Source organism: Bubalus kerabau, chromosome 11 (assembly GCF_029407905.1).
Source record: "Bubalus kerabau isolate K-KA32 ecotype Philippines breed swamp buffalo chromosome 11, PCC_UOA_SB_1v2, whole genome shotgun sequence".
In the NCBI taxonomy this organism is placed as follows: domain Eukaryota; kingdom Metazoa; phylum Chordata; class Mammalia; order Artiodactyla; family Bovidae; genus Bubalus; species Bubalus kerabau.
In genome coordinates, this window is record NC_073634.1 from 13964310 (window position 1) to 13981285 (window position 16976).

The 16976-nt window shown below is 37.3% G+C and overlaps 1 protein-coding gene across 6 annotated transcripts in view; it reads right to left on the reverse strand.

The window, feature by feature from the left end:
* Positions 1-16976, reverse strand: part of ALMS1 (ALMS1 centrosome and basal body associated protein) — a 189094-nt gene that overhangs the window by 54411 nt on the left and 117707 nt on the right. For 5 of the 6 annotated variants that reach the window (XM_055539646.1, XM_055539645.1, XM_055539644.1 and 2 more), the window contains 2 exons: positions 16550-16791; positions 10273-10398 (listed from right to left, as the gene is read on the reverse strand). In XM_055539646.1, coding sequence (XP_055395621.1) covers positions 10273-10398; positions 16550-16791 — 368 coding nt within the window. The remainder of the gene's footprint in view (positions 1-10272; positions 10399-16549; positions 16792-16976) is intronic. The other variant, XM_055539647.1, reaches the window with a different exon arrangement.

A 16976-nucleotide genomic window follows, 5' to 3' on the forward strand; every position in this document is an offset into this window, starting at 1 on the left:
CAAGAGAGGTGATTATGTCAGCTTCAGAGGTGGGGAAGAATACAGTTCCTGAGAGCAGTAGGTATATATAAAAGAGAATCAACCTCATTGGAGCCAAGAGGCAGTTGAAAGAGAGTGCAGCCGCACAATATATATATGCCATTGAGTGTATGCATACTTATTTTCCTGTATCTGTGTTCAGCTGTAAAATGTATCAAAATAAGTACAGATTAATGTTTGGGACAGGAAGAGAGTCCAGAACTCTAACAGGAGATTTGGAATCTCTATACCCACCTGGATGTTTTCATAAAAAACAGCATATGTTTATCATGTGCCATATTCCATGGAGTGCACTTGTATACAAACACATCCATAAACCAACTCTGTCTAAACTCAACTGCAGATTTAACATCTCCACATGGATGCAGAAGTCTCATTTTTAACATATCCAAAGCAGGTATCTTGACCATCTTTCCCAAATCTGCTTCTTCCTCAGGCTTCTTCATCTCAGTAAATGTCACCTTTTTTTTTACCCAGTTGCTTATTCTAGAAAACTAGAAAGCATTTTTTTTTTTAACCTCCTCTCCCTCACTGTCCATATTTTACTACCAAGTCCAGGAGGAACTATTTCCTAAAAATAAGTTGAATGTTTCCATTTCTCTCCATCTCTATCATCATCATTCTAATCCTAGATGCTACCCTTTCTGATACTGACCACTGCAACAGCCTTTAGGTAACTAGCATCCTCAATTCCACTTCTTGACTCCCTACTTTTCATTCATAAGCCATCCTCCACGTAGGAGCATGAAAAAATTACAAATGTAAATCAAACCATAATTGCCAACTGGAATAAAGTTCAAATGCCTTAATATAGTTTACACAACCCTGCCTCAAAGGCAATGGCACCCCACTCCAGTACTCCTGCCTGGAAAATCCCATGGACGGAGGAGCCTGGTAGGCTGTAATCCATGGGGTCGCTGAGGGTCGGACACAACTAAGCGACTTCACTTTAACTTTTCACTTTCATGCATTGGAGAAGGAAATGGCAACCCACTCCAATGTTCTTGCCTGGAGAATCCCAGGGACGGGGGAGCCTGGTGGGCTGCCGTCTATGGGGTTGCACACAGTCGGACACGACTGAAGTGACTTAGCAGCAGCAGCCTCATCTTGAGCCTACCTATCTTTAACCAATTCTAGCCACAGCTCTGCTCTACCCACACTGCCTTCTTCTCATTTGCCAAATGCATCAAACTTCCCTGTTTCTGGAGCTCTGCCCATATTGTTCCCTCCAGCCAGAGCACTTTCACTCCTCACTCTGCCTAATTTACCTATATCTTCTAGATCTCAGTTCTAGAGTTTCTTCTTTAGCAAGGTCTTCATGAGCTCCTAAATTAAACTGGATCCTCTTATTCTCTTAGAACTCTTATTTTCTTAATGCATGATTTGTAATTTGTATACTATTTGTATCTATTTGTTCATATCTACCTCCCCACTTGAGCATAATCAGAGGGGACATGTTTATTTTGGACAACCCTATAAATGTAGCGCCTAGTATCTGTCAGGAATACTGGGTTCATACTTAGAAGTAGAACTGTTAGTTCATATAGTAATTCTATGTTTAATGTTTTGAGGAACCACTATACAGTTATCCATAGTTGCTACACCATTACCATTAGCAATACCCAAAGAGTTTCAATTTTCCATATTCCTGCAATCCTTGTTCTTTTTTATTTCATAACAGCCATCCTACTGGGTATCTCTTCATAGTTTTCACTTGCATTTCCTTTATGACTAATGATGTAAAACATCTTTTCACATTCTTTTTGGCCATCTGTATATCTTTCCTGGAGAAATGTCTCTTTAGATGCTGTGCTCATTTAAAAATGAGATTTTGTTGTTGTTGTTGAGCTGTAAGAGTTCTTCAGACATTATGGATATTAATCTCTTATCATATATATAAGAACTGCAAATTTTTTTCTCAACTCTGTGAGCAAACTTTTTACAATGCTGATAATTTTTGGGGGGGAGCAAAAGTTATGTTATTAAAGTCCAATTTTTTTTTTTTTTGGGCTATGCTTTTAGTATCATTAGTTGTAGGAAAACCAAGTCATGAATAAAACAAAACCTCTTTAGTCTCTTATATTAAAGACAAAAAATACAATTGTTTATTCTTTTTGTGCCTTTCATTCCAAAATTAACTTCTGACATTTTCCCCCCACCGTGTAACTAAATTTTCTATTTAGATGAGTGTTGTGTTAAACTGACTTCAAAGTTCACCACCAGTCACTTTCAGCTTCATTTCTCTTCATTTTGATTCATCTCTTCAGCTGGATGAGTCTTCAAGTAAATTTCCCAAGAAGGTACAGAGGTTGAATATACTTTCTAGCTCTTGTATACATGTGAAATGTCTTTTCACTGTTACACTGCTTAATCTATATGCACTGGGTCTATAAATCCTTGAATTATATAATTTTCCCAATAAACACAGACTTGGTTCCATTATTTTTACATTTAGTCTTTCAAATAAGTCTGATATCAGATTTAATTTTGTTCCCTTTTTTCAACTGTGTATATTAATAGGATTTTTTTCCCTTTTAATACTCAAAAATCTTTTTCTGGTATGTATCTCAGTCTCCTTCTACTGATTTTTGCCTGGATTTTTATGATAACTTTCAATCTGCATACAGTGTTCCCTTTTTTAGGAGAGGGATGTTTTCCTCAGTTAAGCCTTTGAATATTACCTTTTTCCTCAGCTACAAATAAAATTCTTGGTTTGGTTTACTTAGCTATGTTTCTTATGTCTCTCATCATCTTGTGCAGCATTTTCTTATTTATTTTTGGTCATGCTGGGTCTTCGTTGTAGGTTGGCTTTCTCTAGCTGCAGCAAGTGGGGACTACTCTTCCTTGCAGTGCGCAGGCTTCTCTCGTTGCAGAGCACAGGCTCCAGGCACGGGCTCTAGTAGGTGCCACTCGCTAGCTCGAGGGTGTGCAGGCTGCAGCAGTTGTGCCACATGGGCTTAGCTGCCCCAGCAACACGTGGAATCTTCCCAGATCAGGGATCAAATCCACGTCCACTGCACTGGCAGGCGGATTCTTAACCACTGTACCACCAGGAAGTCCCTCACAGCTGTTTCACTTCTTCTTTTTCCTCTGTAATTTTCGAGACTTTCTCAGATTTGTCCGCATCACTAATTTAACTTCCACCATGCTAATTCCATCCTTTCCTGCCTGAACAATAAATTTTACACCTGCTACCAAATCTTTACAGCTTTACAGTCTTTTCCTTCATATCGCTGCTGCCCCCCTTTTATCTAAACTGAGACAAAACAGAAAAGTCACAAATTAAAATGTGTACAATTTAGTAGTTCTTAGTACTTTCACAACCAATACTGATATCTAATTCTAGAACATTTTTGTCCACCACAAAGAAATCTTACATATGGTAGCAGTTACTCCCTGTTTTCCCATCCCCTACCATTCCCTTGGCATCCACTAAGCTACTTTCTGTCTATATGGATTTGCTTATTCTGGGAATTTCATGTAAATGAATTACACAATATATGGCCTTTTGCTATTGGCTTGAAATATTTCTCCCTTTAATAATGTATTTTTTTTTCAGTTCTGTTAGTTTTGATTTATGTATTTGGTACTCTGCTGTTAGGTGCATATACATTTCATAATTGTTATATTTTCTTGATGGACTGACTCTTTTATCATTATAAAATCATATTGTCATTAATAACAATTTTTGTTTGAAGTTTATTTTGTCTCCTAATAGACACTCTAGCCCTCCTTTGCTATTATTTACAGAGCATATTCTATTCCATCCTTTAACTTTTAACTAATTTATCTTTGAATCTCAACTGAGTCTCTTTTTTTTTTGGCCTCACTGCACGGCTTGTGGGATCTCAGTTCCCCGACTAAGGATTGAACCCGGGTCCACAGCAGTGAAAGTGCTGAGTCTTAACCACTGAACTACCAGGGAATTACCAAAATAAGGTCTTTTTCAGAAAAAGACAAACACAATATGATGTCACTTATATGTGGAATCTAAAAACAATGATACCAATGAACTTATTTATAAAACAGAAGTAGACTCATAGATGTGAAAAAACAAACTTATGCTTATCAAAGGGAAAGCTGGGGACTGGGGGTAAATTAGGAGTTTGGGATTAACAGATACACACTACTATATATAAAGATTAAAAAAAACAAGGACCTACTGTATAGCACAGGGAACTATATTCAGTATCTTATAATAACTATAATGGAAAATAATCTGAAAAAATATACATAGGTAAAATTGAATCATTTTGCTATACACTTGAAACTAATCCAATATTGTAAATCAACTATACTTCAATAAAAAAATAAAGTGAGGCTTCTGCAGATAGCATACAGTTAAATTATGTCTTTTTAGCCAATCTGTCAATCTCTGCCTTTCTATCAAAGTATAATCCAGTTACATTTAATGTAGTTACTAAAACTGTAGGATTTAAGTCTGCTATTTTTCTATTGTTTTCAATGTTTTATGCTTTTTTTTGCTCCTCAGTTTCTGTACTATGCCCCTTTTGTGTCAAATAGCTATTTATTAGTATATCATTTTAATTCCTATGATGACTTTTACTATATATAAAGTTATTTTCTTAGTGATTGTCCTGGGAATTAACATTCACATGTTAATATAAATCAACAATCTATTTAAATTAATAGCAATTTTAATAGTACATATAAACTTTTCTCCTTTATAATTGTCCCCTCCCTCTTTATGCTATTTTCACAAGTTATAGAATTACACATTTTGTGTCCAATAACATAAATTTATAATTATTGTTTTGCATTAGTCTTTTATGTCATATAGGAGGAAAAATGAACTACAAATAAAAATACCTTTCTACTGTCTGTATTAACTTATGTAGTTACTTTTATTACTCTTATTTTTTCATGTGGATTTGAGTTACTATTTAGGTTATCTATTATTTCATCTTGAAAAATCTTAATATTTTCTGTGAGTCAGTTTGTTAGCAATGTAGTCTCAATTTTTGTTTATCTGAGTATCTGAGAATGTCTTAATTGTTCCTTTATTTTTGAAGTTTTGCTGGGTACAGAATACTTGGTAGATAGGTTTTTTCCCTCAGCCTTTGAATATGTCATTGCAATGCCTTCTGGTCTATATGGCTTCTGATGAGAAATCAGCTATTAGTCTCTTTGAAGAGACTTTGTACATAACTCTCTGTGTTGGCTCCTTTAACATTCTTTGTCTTTTGATGACTTATGATGTTTCTAGACATGGATCTCTTTGAGTTTATCATGTTTGGACTTCCTTGAGTTTTTTGGATGCACAGATTAATAGGAGTCCTTAAATTTGCCAGTTTGGGGCCATTATTTCTCCAAATACTTTTTCAGCCCTTTTCTCTCCCTTCATCTCATTATGTGTATAACAGATTGTTTGAGGGTAATCCACAGGACTCTGAGATTCTGTTGACCTCTCTTCATTCTTTTTTTTATTCTGTTTCTCACACTGGATAATCTCGACTGACCTATCTCCACCAAGTCACTGATTCATTCTTCTGCCTGTTCAAATCTGATATTGAGTTTTCTCTAGTGAACTTTTTATCTTAGTTATTATGCTTTTCAACTCCAGAATTTCTGTTTGGTGATTTTTATAATTTCTCTTTTACTGATATTCTCTATTTGGTAAAACACTGTTCTTATACCTTCTTTTAATTCTTTGTTAAATTTTTGTTTATTTGTGGCTGTGCTGGGTCCTCCTTGCTGTGTGGGCTTTTCATTAGTTGTGGCGAGTGGGGGATACTCTCTAGTTACAGTGCATGGGCTTCTCATTGCAGTAGCTTCCTTGTTGCTGAGCATGGGTTCTAAAGGCTGCTGCTGCTGCTGCTAAGTCGCTTCAGTCGTGTCCGACTCTATGCGACCCCATAGACTGCAGCCCACCAGGCTCCCCCGTCCCTGGGATTCTCCAGGCAAGAACACTGAAGTGGGTTGCCATTTCCTTCTCCAATGCATGAAAGTGAAAAGTGAAAGTGAAGTCAAAAGCTCAGTCGTGTCCGACTCTTCGCGACCCCATGGACTGCAGGCACCAGGCTCCTCGGTCCATGGGATTTTCCAGGCAAGAGTACTGGAGTGGGGTACCATCGCCTTCTCCAGGGATCTAAGGGCATGCAGGCTTAAATAGTAGCACGTGGGCTCAGCAGGTTGCAGCTCACGGGCTCTGTCTAGAGCACAGGCTCAATAGATGTGGCTCAGGGGCAGGGGCTTAATTATTCTGCGGCATGTGAGATGTTCCCAGATCAGAAATCAAATCCTTGTGTCCTGCACTGGCGGGTGGATTCTTTACCACTCAGCCACCAGAGAAGCCCCCTTTAGTTCTTTAGACATGCTTTCACTTAGTTCTTTGAACATACTGTGACTTATGCTATTTTTTTAAAGTAATTTTTCTAAACTAATTCTGTAAACTCTATTGAAGTTCCCACTCAACTAGCTTGCTGCTGCTGCTGCTGCTAAGTTGCTTCAGTCGTGTCCGACTCTATGCGACCCCATAGACGGCAGCCTACCAGGCTCCCCCGTCCCTGGGATTCTCCAGGCAAGAACACTGGAGTGGGTTGCCATTTCCTTCTCCAATGCATGAAAGTGAAAAGTGAAAGTGAAGTCAAAAGTTCAGTCGTGTCTGACTCCTAGCGACCCCATGGACTGCAGCCTACCAGGCCCCTCCGTCCATGGGATTTTCCAGGCAAGAGTACTAGAGTGGGGTGTCATTGCCTTCTCCAACTCAACTAGCTTAGTGGTAAGCTAAGATACAGATATCCTTAAACATCTACAAACAATAAATCTCTCAGTCTTTGCTGAGGGATTACATGCACAGAGCCTTCAACACTGAGGGTAGGGAGTTAAAAATTCTGCCTTAGCCTTTCCTTTCTTCTTGTCCACAGCCTTAAGGGCAGGCAAAGGTTAAAGGCCTCAGGTCTTTCCTGAGCACGCACACAGGCCTGTGCACATGTGTAAGTCTTCCAGAGCCCTAGGAATATGTCAATGGCTTTCAAAATATCTATAGACATCTCATCTTCAGTTTTTCCTTTAAAAGAAGCTCATACACACCGGACAGCTCTGAGTAATGCCAAATAAAGACAAGCCTTTTGAGTGGAGTCTTGAAAGAGGACTAGCTCTGTTCTACTCCCTCTAGTCCTGGAACTATAGGCTGATATTTTTCAAGATTCTCATTGAGCTGGGTGTGGGGATGAGAATAGAGTAAACTAAAATGCCACAAGCTTACTATTCTTATCAAGGTTCAGACATTTTTCTTCAATAAATGCTTACTACAAAGGCTACAAGACTTTGGTTTATTTCCAGAATTTTGGAAAAGTTTTCTATAAAGTTTTGCCAAATTTCTGTTGTTTTTATCACAGGGCAAAATTTTTCATGCTACTATTTTTTTTCTGCTATAATTTTCTCTGCCATTTTTTGGCTATAACTTCTCTTCTTCTTTTAAAAATTCCAGCCAGTTCTCTCCCAATGGCTTTTTGCTTCTATTGACAGTTAAGTGTTAGTAGTATATACATTATTTAAATATCTCTAAATGAATATAAAAATAACATCTATACTTTATATTGACATGAGGTATAAATGTCTTTAAAAACAGATATGGTACCTATCCTCACAGAACTTACTCTCAAATATAACTGGAACCTTGTTGCTATTTCACAGTGTTACTAGTCCCAAAGAGTGTATCTCTAACATCTATCTCTTTCTTTCATTTCAGGGAATATTGTCACCCTGCTTATTTAACTTATTTAACCACTGCAGAGTACATCATGTGAAATGCTGGGCTGGATGTAGCACAAGCTGGAATCAACATTGCCAGGAGAAATATCAATAATCTCAGATACACAAATGATACCACTCTAACAGCAAAAAGCGAAGAGGAACTAAAGAAACTTAAGATGAAAGTGAAAGAGGAGCGTGAAAAGCTAGCTTAAAACTCAACATTCAAAAAACTTAAGATTATGGCATCCGTTCCCATCACTTAATGGCAAACAGATGGGGAAACAATGGAAACAGTGATAGACTTTATTTTCTTGGGCTCCAAAATCACTGCAGAAGGTGACTGCAGCCATGAAATTAAAAGACACTTGCTCCTTGGAAGAAAAGCTATGACCAACCTAGACAGCATGGGAAGTACTGATGCTGAAGTTGAAGCTCTAATACTTTGGCCACCTGATGTGAAGAGCTGACTCATTAGACAAGACCCTGATGCTGGGAAAGATGGTTGAATGGCATCACGATTCAATGGACATGAGTTTCAGCAAGCTCTGGAATATGGTGAAGGACAGGGAAGCATGGTGTGCAGCAGTCCACGGGGTCCCATGGAGTCACAAACAAAGAGTCAAACACAACTGAGTGACTGAACAACAAGAGCAAATCTCTTTTTTTGTGAGATTACCTTTGCCTTGTGTTTTTGTTTTTAAAAGGATTTCATGAGTCCAACAGTTTAGTCATTCTCAATTGAGAAATTTTTCGGCCCAAATATCTGCAGTGGTTTATGACTTGCCCCCGGCCCCAAACTCTAGTTGGATCTTCCATATATCTATGGAAACACAATATACTCTAGAGTTAGACAATAGCTATCAGAACAATTTCAAGGCTTTTACCAGTAGCTCTACTGGTATAAGAAAGTATTATTTTCTATTGTTAATTCCATCCACTCTCAGAATAGATGGAAGAACATGAAAAAATTACTACCTCAAGTATATAGCTAACAGATCTCTTCTTGTCTAACTGATGAATTCAGTACTTTATAGGGACAATATTTCTCATGATACAACGTACCATTCCTGAGTCATTTTCTCTTCCCACTGCTGTCCATTTTTTTCAAAGTTAATGTCTCCAGAGGGAAGTGTTAAGGATGTAAATGAACAGAAGCACACTTGATCAGATTTCTATTGGTACATTTCTGTCTTCTGAACTAGGGGGCTGCAAGTGAGACTGAGATCAAAGATGTTCCTACCTACAATCAATCAAGTGAGCTTATTTTATTTCTGGTAGCCATTAAGTGTCTTTTTAAAATCATAGCCATGAAAGTAGTGAAAAATTCTTTCCAGATCTTGGTTATAGGCTTAACAATCAATCCTAACATTGGCATCACATTGGGAAGTCAGAAGCAGCAGTAACAGGGGTTTTACCTCAGTTACCATTAGACACTAGTTTGGTTTTCTTAAAATCAAATCTGTGTAACACCAGGGACAACTACTTTCTTTTTAATTTTTACACACATAAAGATGTCTACTGACCAATCATGAACAATTCATATTTAAACTGAATCAAATCATCTCCTGTGGACCAATTAATATGTTATCCCAACAATCAAAACCCCACATCCTACCAACTCAGTATCTGTATCTTATAATTTTCCACAGAAATTGTTTATTGAGCTCTTCCATGGGGTGCTATTCACTTTCTAAATCTACAGTTCTCTTGTGGTGATCTCAAAGAAGTCCTGTGGGATATTTTAAAATCCTAGGGAAATAGTGATACTTAATATCTGGTGTACACTACAAATAACCAAATCCCATGGACAGAGGAGCCTGGCAGGCTACAGTCCATAGGGTCACAAGAAACTTAGCACACACAGCACATACACAGCACATACAAAAACTAGCACCTAAATGTTTCAACATTAGATACTGTTATTACATTCCTTTCAACTCTGTTGTATCTTTGCAGAGTTGGGTTTTTGACAGTTTCTGTAACAAAAATAGTGAAGGAGAGTGGTTGCGTCCCATTTCATCTCATGGTTTGAGAAAGTTTACAGTGCCCGATAGCTGCACATATCTCATCAGTAGGTAATTATGGGTATTTACAAACACAGTAAAATCTTTTCTTTCAAACACAAAACCAAAAAAAAAACCCTAATATTTTTGCTTCTTAAGTTGCTAGATCAAAACAGTATTTTTATGTGCTAATAACACAATAGCTTAGTATTTGAAAAAAATACTTCTTGTAATTCTATGCTGTTGATGACTCACATCTACATGATGATGGGGAAAAAGATCACTCAACCAAAAACTAAGGTCACTGTGAACAGACAAAACTTGGAAACCTTTGTCCTAGATGGAATCCACTAACCAAAACATGTAACTGTTCACACAGTTTTCTTGAAATATTTATTAAATGTTTGAGTGTACACAATATATCTGACACCTATCTGAACCACAGACTGATCAAAAATAGTTCTATATTTCACTTAAAAACTAAATAGCAATGAGATTTCACATGTTATACCTGAGTGTGAGCTCTCAATGGTGGTGTCTGATTTGGAATCCAGAGACGAAGGAATCTGTGTTAATTGTGGAACATAGTACATCTTCGTACTACCAGAAGGCTTATATGGCAATAGTAAAGGCTGGCCTAAGGAGATAAAGATCAGAATAATTATTAAGAAAACATTTATTAACTAACTGAATAAACATTAAGTACCCTTCAAGATTCTTGGGATATATTCATGAACTAGAATTCTATAAAGAGATAAACAGTATACAATTAGCATACTAAATAAGTAAATCATCTAGTATTTTAATAAATTATTAGTGATATAAAAAATTAGAAAATGCTGAGGAAGATAGGAAGTACTGGAGAAACTACAGCAGCATGTGGTCTAAATAGAGTGGTTTTAGCATCTATTCCAATATATAGCAATCTATTCAAATATATTTCTCTAACTAAGAAACACTTTACCTTATACTGAACGCAAACCTGGTCACTCTTAACCCCTACTCTTAAACCCTCAACTTTGGAGGTTCTGCCTCTAGAGTCATAGGAAATAAATCTAATTCTATTATATGTGGCAGATTTTCAAACTAAAAGTTTTCTATTATAAAAGTATAAATTCTCAATATTAAAAAAATACACAAAAGTAAAAAAGACAAAGTTCTACTATCAAAGATAGCTATTACTAACATTTTAATGTACTTCCTACATGTCTTTCCTCTGTATTTGTTTACATAGTTGTGTACAACTATGTAAACTGAAGCTGAAGTTGGACTTCAGCTTTTCCACTTTACATTAATACAATTTTCATTTTATTTCACAGCTTCACATTTAAAAAAAATCATTATACTACAAATTAAGTGTATTTAACCCTTCTCCTAATGTTAAAAATTAGGGGTTAACTAAATTTTCAATAATTGAGAATTCTGTGAAAAAAAAAAAAAAAAAAGACTTTCTGTTTATAGCATACCTATTCTCCCCTGCTGTCCCGTATCACATAGATTTTCTGATTTCAGAGTTAAAAAGTATGTCATTTATAAAGTTGTTTTATTATAAACTTCTAAAATTCTTTCTAAAATGTCTGCAACAGTATAATAATTTGATTATTATAGAGGATGAAGTCTTTTTCTATATACTTTTCTTTCAAGATGTGGTAGAAACCCTGAGTCTATAACAGCATCTTTTTAAAAAATTAATCAATTAATTAATGGCTATGCCGGTCTTTGTTGCTACTCGCAGGCTTTCTCTAGTTGCAGTGAATGGAGGCTACGTTTTCGTCATGGTGTGTGGGCTCTAGGCACCTGGATTCAGTAGTTGCAGCTCATGGGCTTAGATGCCCTAAGACATGTGGGATCTTCCCAGATTGGGGATCAGACCCATGTCCCCTGTTCAGTTCAGTTCAGTTCAGTCGCTCAGTCGTGCCAGACTCTTTGCGACCCCATAAACCGCAGCACGTCAGGCTTCCCTGTCCATCACCAACTCCAGGAGTCCAACCAAACCCATGTCCATTGAGTCGGTGATGCCATCCAACCATCTCATCCTCTGTCGTCCCCTTCTCCTCTGCCCTCAATCTTTCCCAACACCAGGGTCTTTTCAAATGAGTCAGCTCTTCACATCAGATGACCAAAGTATCGGAGTTTCAGCTTCAACATCAGTCCTTTCAATGAACACCCAGGACTGATCTCCTTTAGGATGGACTGGTTGGATCTCCTTGCAGTCCAAGGGACACTCAAGAGTCTTCTCCAACACCACAGTTCAAAAGCATCAGTTCTTTGGCACTCAGCTTTCTTTATAGTCCAACTCTCACATCCATACATGACCACTGGAAAAACCACAGCCTTGACTAGACGGACCTTTGTCAACAAAGGAATGTCTCTGATTTTTAATATGCTGTCTAGGTTGGTCATAACTTTCCTTCCAAGGAGTAAGTGTCTTTTAATTTCATGGCTGTAATCACCATCTACAGTGATTTTGGAGCCCAGAAAAATAAAGTCAGCCACTGTTTCCCCATCTATTTGCCATGAAGTGATGGGCCCGGATGCCATGATCTTCGTTTTCTGAATGTTGAGCTTTAAGCCAACTTTTTCACTCTCCTCTTTCACTTTCATCAAGAGGCTCATGTCCCCTGTATCAGCAGGTAAACTCTCAACCACTGGACCACCATGGAAGTCCTCTGTAACAGCGTGCATGTATGGTCAGTCACATCCAATTCTTTGTAACCCCATTGACTGTAGCCCATCAAGCTCCTATGTCCGTGGGATTGTCCAGGCAAGCATACTGGAGTGGGTTGCCACTTCCTTCCCCCAGGATCTTCCTGATCCAGGGACTGAAACCACACCCCCCACTCCCCACCACCATCGCCTGCATTGTAGGCAGATTCTTTACCACTGCAACACCTGGGAAGTCCCCTCTGTAACAAGATCTTAATATTAGGCTGGGTACATACTGTCCATCTGTACATTACATTTCCCAATGTCCCCTGTAGCCATGTATGGACATATGACTACGTCTGGGCCCATAAGTCAAGTGTGAGAATAATGTGTGCAACTTCTAGGCATCCCATTAAAACACTCCATTAGCTACTGCTAAAATTTATCCTCTTCGTTACTCTTCTTTTTCAGAATTTTCTTTGTTATTCTCCATGATAAAATTTAAGATCAATTAAACAAGTACAAAACAACAATTTTGCTAGAATTTGAGTAGAATTATGTTAAGAGTACAAATTCATTTGGGAATAAATGACATTTTTACAATATTCAGTTTTACTATTTAGAAATATTTCATCCCTTCTTTTAGTCTACTGGTCCTTTCTTTTCTATCCCTACACAGTGAAAGTGAACGTGAAAGTGAAAGTCGCTCAGTCGTGTCCGACTCTTCACGACTCCATGGACTATACAGAATAGTCCATGAGATAGAATCCATGGAATTCTCCAGGCCAGAATCCTGGAGTGGGTAGCCTTTCCCTTCTCCAGGGGATCTTCCCAACCCAGGGATCAAACCCAGGTCCCCAGCATCGCAGGCAGATTCTTTACCAACTGAGCCACAAGGGAAGCACAAGAATACTGGAGTGGGTAGCCTATCCCTTCTCCAGCAGATATTCCCGACCCAGGAATTGAACCGGGGTCTCCTGCATTGCAGGTGGATTGTTTACCAATTGAACTATCAGGGAAGCCCCATCCCTACACAAAGGTCGTATAAAATTCTTGTTCAGGTTATGTCTGAATATATTATGGGGTTGTATCACATATCTGAACAGAATTTTGTACACAGCTATCACCTTTGATCAAAGAGACCAGCTTCTTCAGTTTATCCTTACAGATCATGATTTTCCCTTGTATCCTGTCATCACCTCTAGATGGACTCCTAGTTACACATGTCTAGTTTATAAAAATCACTTGATCTTAGCCAAAAGGCCAAGAAGTGATACTCGAGACAGAGTCTGATAGCCCCAGGAATGAGAATTCCCTGACTCTGGACACAACAATAACTTTTATATTACTTGGAATTACCACTCCATCATTCTGATGATTTGATATGAAATCCATATTACTAGTACCCTGCTTCCAACCAAGAAACTGACTTCAGAGTGAAGGAAATGAGACAAAACGCTGATGCCTAAAGGAATTCACTCTTTTCATCACAAGTCTGATCACCCACAACTATGGTAAACTCAAAAAAAAAAAAAGTGAGTGAACAATTCACTGAAAACCGTTGTGGCACAAGCTGGTGGGTATCACTTTCTGAGGCTGGAATGCTAGCTTACAGAATCTGGCACATGCTCAGAGCCATATATGGTTCTGATACTTCTATCCCACAGACAGAATGCATATATTCAGGAAAAAAGGTAGAAGCCTTTAAAATCTTTTCCTTTCCATCTCTGTGACTGTGCTTTGTTAGATGGAAGATCTTAGAAATAAGGGAGGGGCAATTCTATCAAGAGACAGGAGCCATCTAGTCATTTTACATTCTTTATGTCACTGAAATAGTGACATTAGCAGGCAATAGGGGGTCACAATGTTGACTAAACTATGACTGACCTTAACTATCAAGGAGAAATAAGGTTACCTTAAAAAAAAGACAGTCAATAGGAGTCTGGCTAATAACAAGCGGATCACTTTACCAAGCTTGGTCATAGAAATTAACAAAAATTATTTTAAACTTTTATGTGCAGGGCTAGTGAAGTCTTAGCCTACTTAAGAATACTTGTACCACTGCAACAAGCAAATACCCAGCTAATGAGAACCTGGCTGAATTCAAGGGGAACAAAGAGATGTTCAGAGGATGGAAGAACTTAAATAACAGAAAAAATAGGCTATAGCCTTCACTTCTATTTGGACATGCTGTAGTCATCACTGTAGGAATATTGATTTATTAGTTTTCTTCTTCTGTCAGTGTATGTAAATTTAGTTCAAAGTTAGCAGAAAATGGACAATAACATTTGGGCAGAATTACAGTGGACCTAGAGCAAGAATGGCTATCATGTGAAGATGGAGAATTCTAAGAGAGAGAAGTGAGTTTTTGAATTGTCAACAAGTTTATATGTATGGACGCAAAAGTCTTAAAGTGTGAACTGCCTATCTATGGGGGAAGAAGCCACTATACAGCAAATAATAATTGCTCCTGGAAGAGAAAAAAAGGACTGGAGAATGGTAAAGAAAGTTCAACCATAAAATTTACTTCTTCAAAAAACTTGAAAATGGAATTAAATGTAGACATACAGCATATTACCCTTAATTTAATTCAGAGCAGTGGACACTCAATCATAAATTTAACTTATTATTCTGTATACTTTAAAATATTTTTGAAAATTTTACTTTTAAATCCACAGAGTTAATGTTTTATTGGTAAACCAAACAATATTTACCTTTTAAAGCAGTCTTTTCTCCCAAGTACCTGTATGTAAAACTATATAAACTGTGGCCTCTATATAGACTGATCCATTTGATGTCAGAAGAGGTATAAAATACACTTTCATAGTTGGATATCCTCTCCTGTGCTTCTGCCACCAACAAGAGAACACAGCCAAGAGTACCCTGGCTTTCAGAACAAGGCATGTAGAACAGACCCAAAGCATTTTTGCATCCTGATGCCAAACTTCAACTGACTAGTAAGCCCATGAGTGAGAAAAGCAAATGTTTGCTATAAAGCTCTGAGATTTTCGAGGTTCTTACATGGTATAATGGTGGCAACAGGTAACTGACATGTTAAAGATTTACTAGACTACACATTTTTGGGGTATATTTTTATATTACAATAAAAATGTATGAGAAATATAACTATCTCAACATATAAATGTATTTATTCAAATTAAATTTAGTGCAATTTAAATTCAGAACAAAGCAATTTTCTTTATATATTTAAAGCATATCCCATCTTTATCTACAGACACATACACTTTTTGCACAAGTAGGGAAACTTAAAATTTATTTTGAATAGATTTGTACAAGTTACTGGATACTTTAAAATTAGTAATTTAAAGCTTCCACTTTTATTTAGAGGAAGAATGGGAACTTAATTTTCCAGTTACTTGTTTGAAAAAGAAAATAGCTTGCTAAAATTTTGAATGTTACACAGTATAAGTACTATCAAAATATCACTGTCAAGATAGCATACAAACACCCTAAATGTAGACCCTATGGTAGAGATTGCTAGATGTTCACCAAATCTCATTTCTTCTTCATCCTGGAAAGCACACTTAAACTAACCCTCGTCAGTGGAAAGTGATATGGGCCACTTCTAGGCCCAGCCCATAAGAGCCTCCCACATGTGCACCTCCATGTTTTCCATCCCTTCCAGTTGACTATGATGGTGAATTCATGGTTCCATGTTTTAAAGACAGCAGGGTCATAGCCAACCTGGGTCCCTGGTCAATATTTCATGAGCAAGAAATAGACTGGTATTGTGTTTACAAAATCTGTTTAATATATTATACGAAATGATAGCTAAAAAAAAAAAAAAAAAGCCAAATCATTCGCCTGCCTCTCTTAAATTGAACCTCTGCAGTTTTTCAGCTTTCAGGAACTACTTGCACCTTATGACAAGTATTATGAGATGAAAATATGTCAACCACAAGTAGTATGCGTTTCACATAGGTTGTTAACTCCAATGGAATAGAAATAAAAACATAATAAACTATATCCTCCTCATGGCTATGAAAAACAAACGATATAATCATGTACAGCCTAATGATTAAAATGAAAATCAGGTTTTCTAACTAGAAAGACTCAATCAAGAAATTTCTTTACACATGAAAGTTGATAATATGACCTAGAATGCAATCATATTCTCTTACCATCTGTACCATGAGGAACAGTAATCTGTTGAACTGAAGATGATGAAGCGAACTTGACAGGAACATTGCCTGACTTCTGTGTATTGAGCTCTGGAATTTCATGTCCACGATCTTCAGCATTAACAAAAATTTCAGATGAAAACGTGGCTTTACCTGGACTTTCTGTTGTTATCTGAGTGACTGCATCAGATGACAATTTTCCAGAGAAGGGAGAAAACGGGGACTTAATCTCCTCTGGTGATCTGAAAAAAAAGAGAAAGGGCACAACAGGTCATATCCTTGGCTTATCACAAATCGTTATTTCTTTCCAAACATCGCTTCAATATTTTGTGGAGACACATCAGACTCCAATGGTTAAGTTATTTCTGCAGTACCCTTTGCTTTTTTAGATACTTATTACACTGTGATCAAATTTATTTTAAAACCA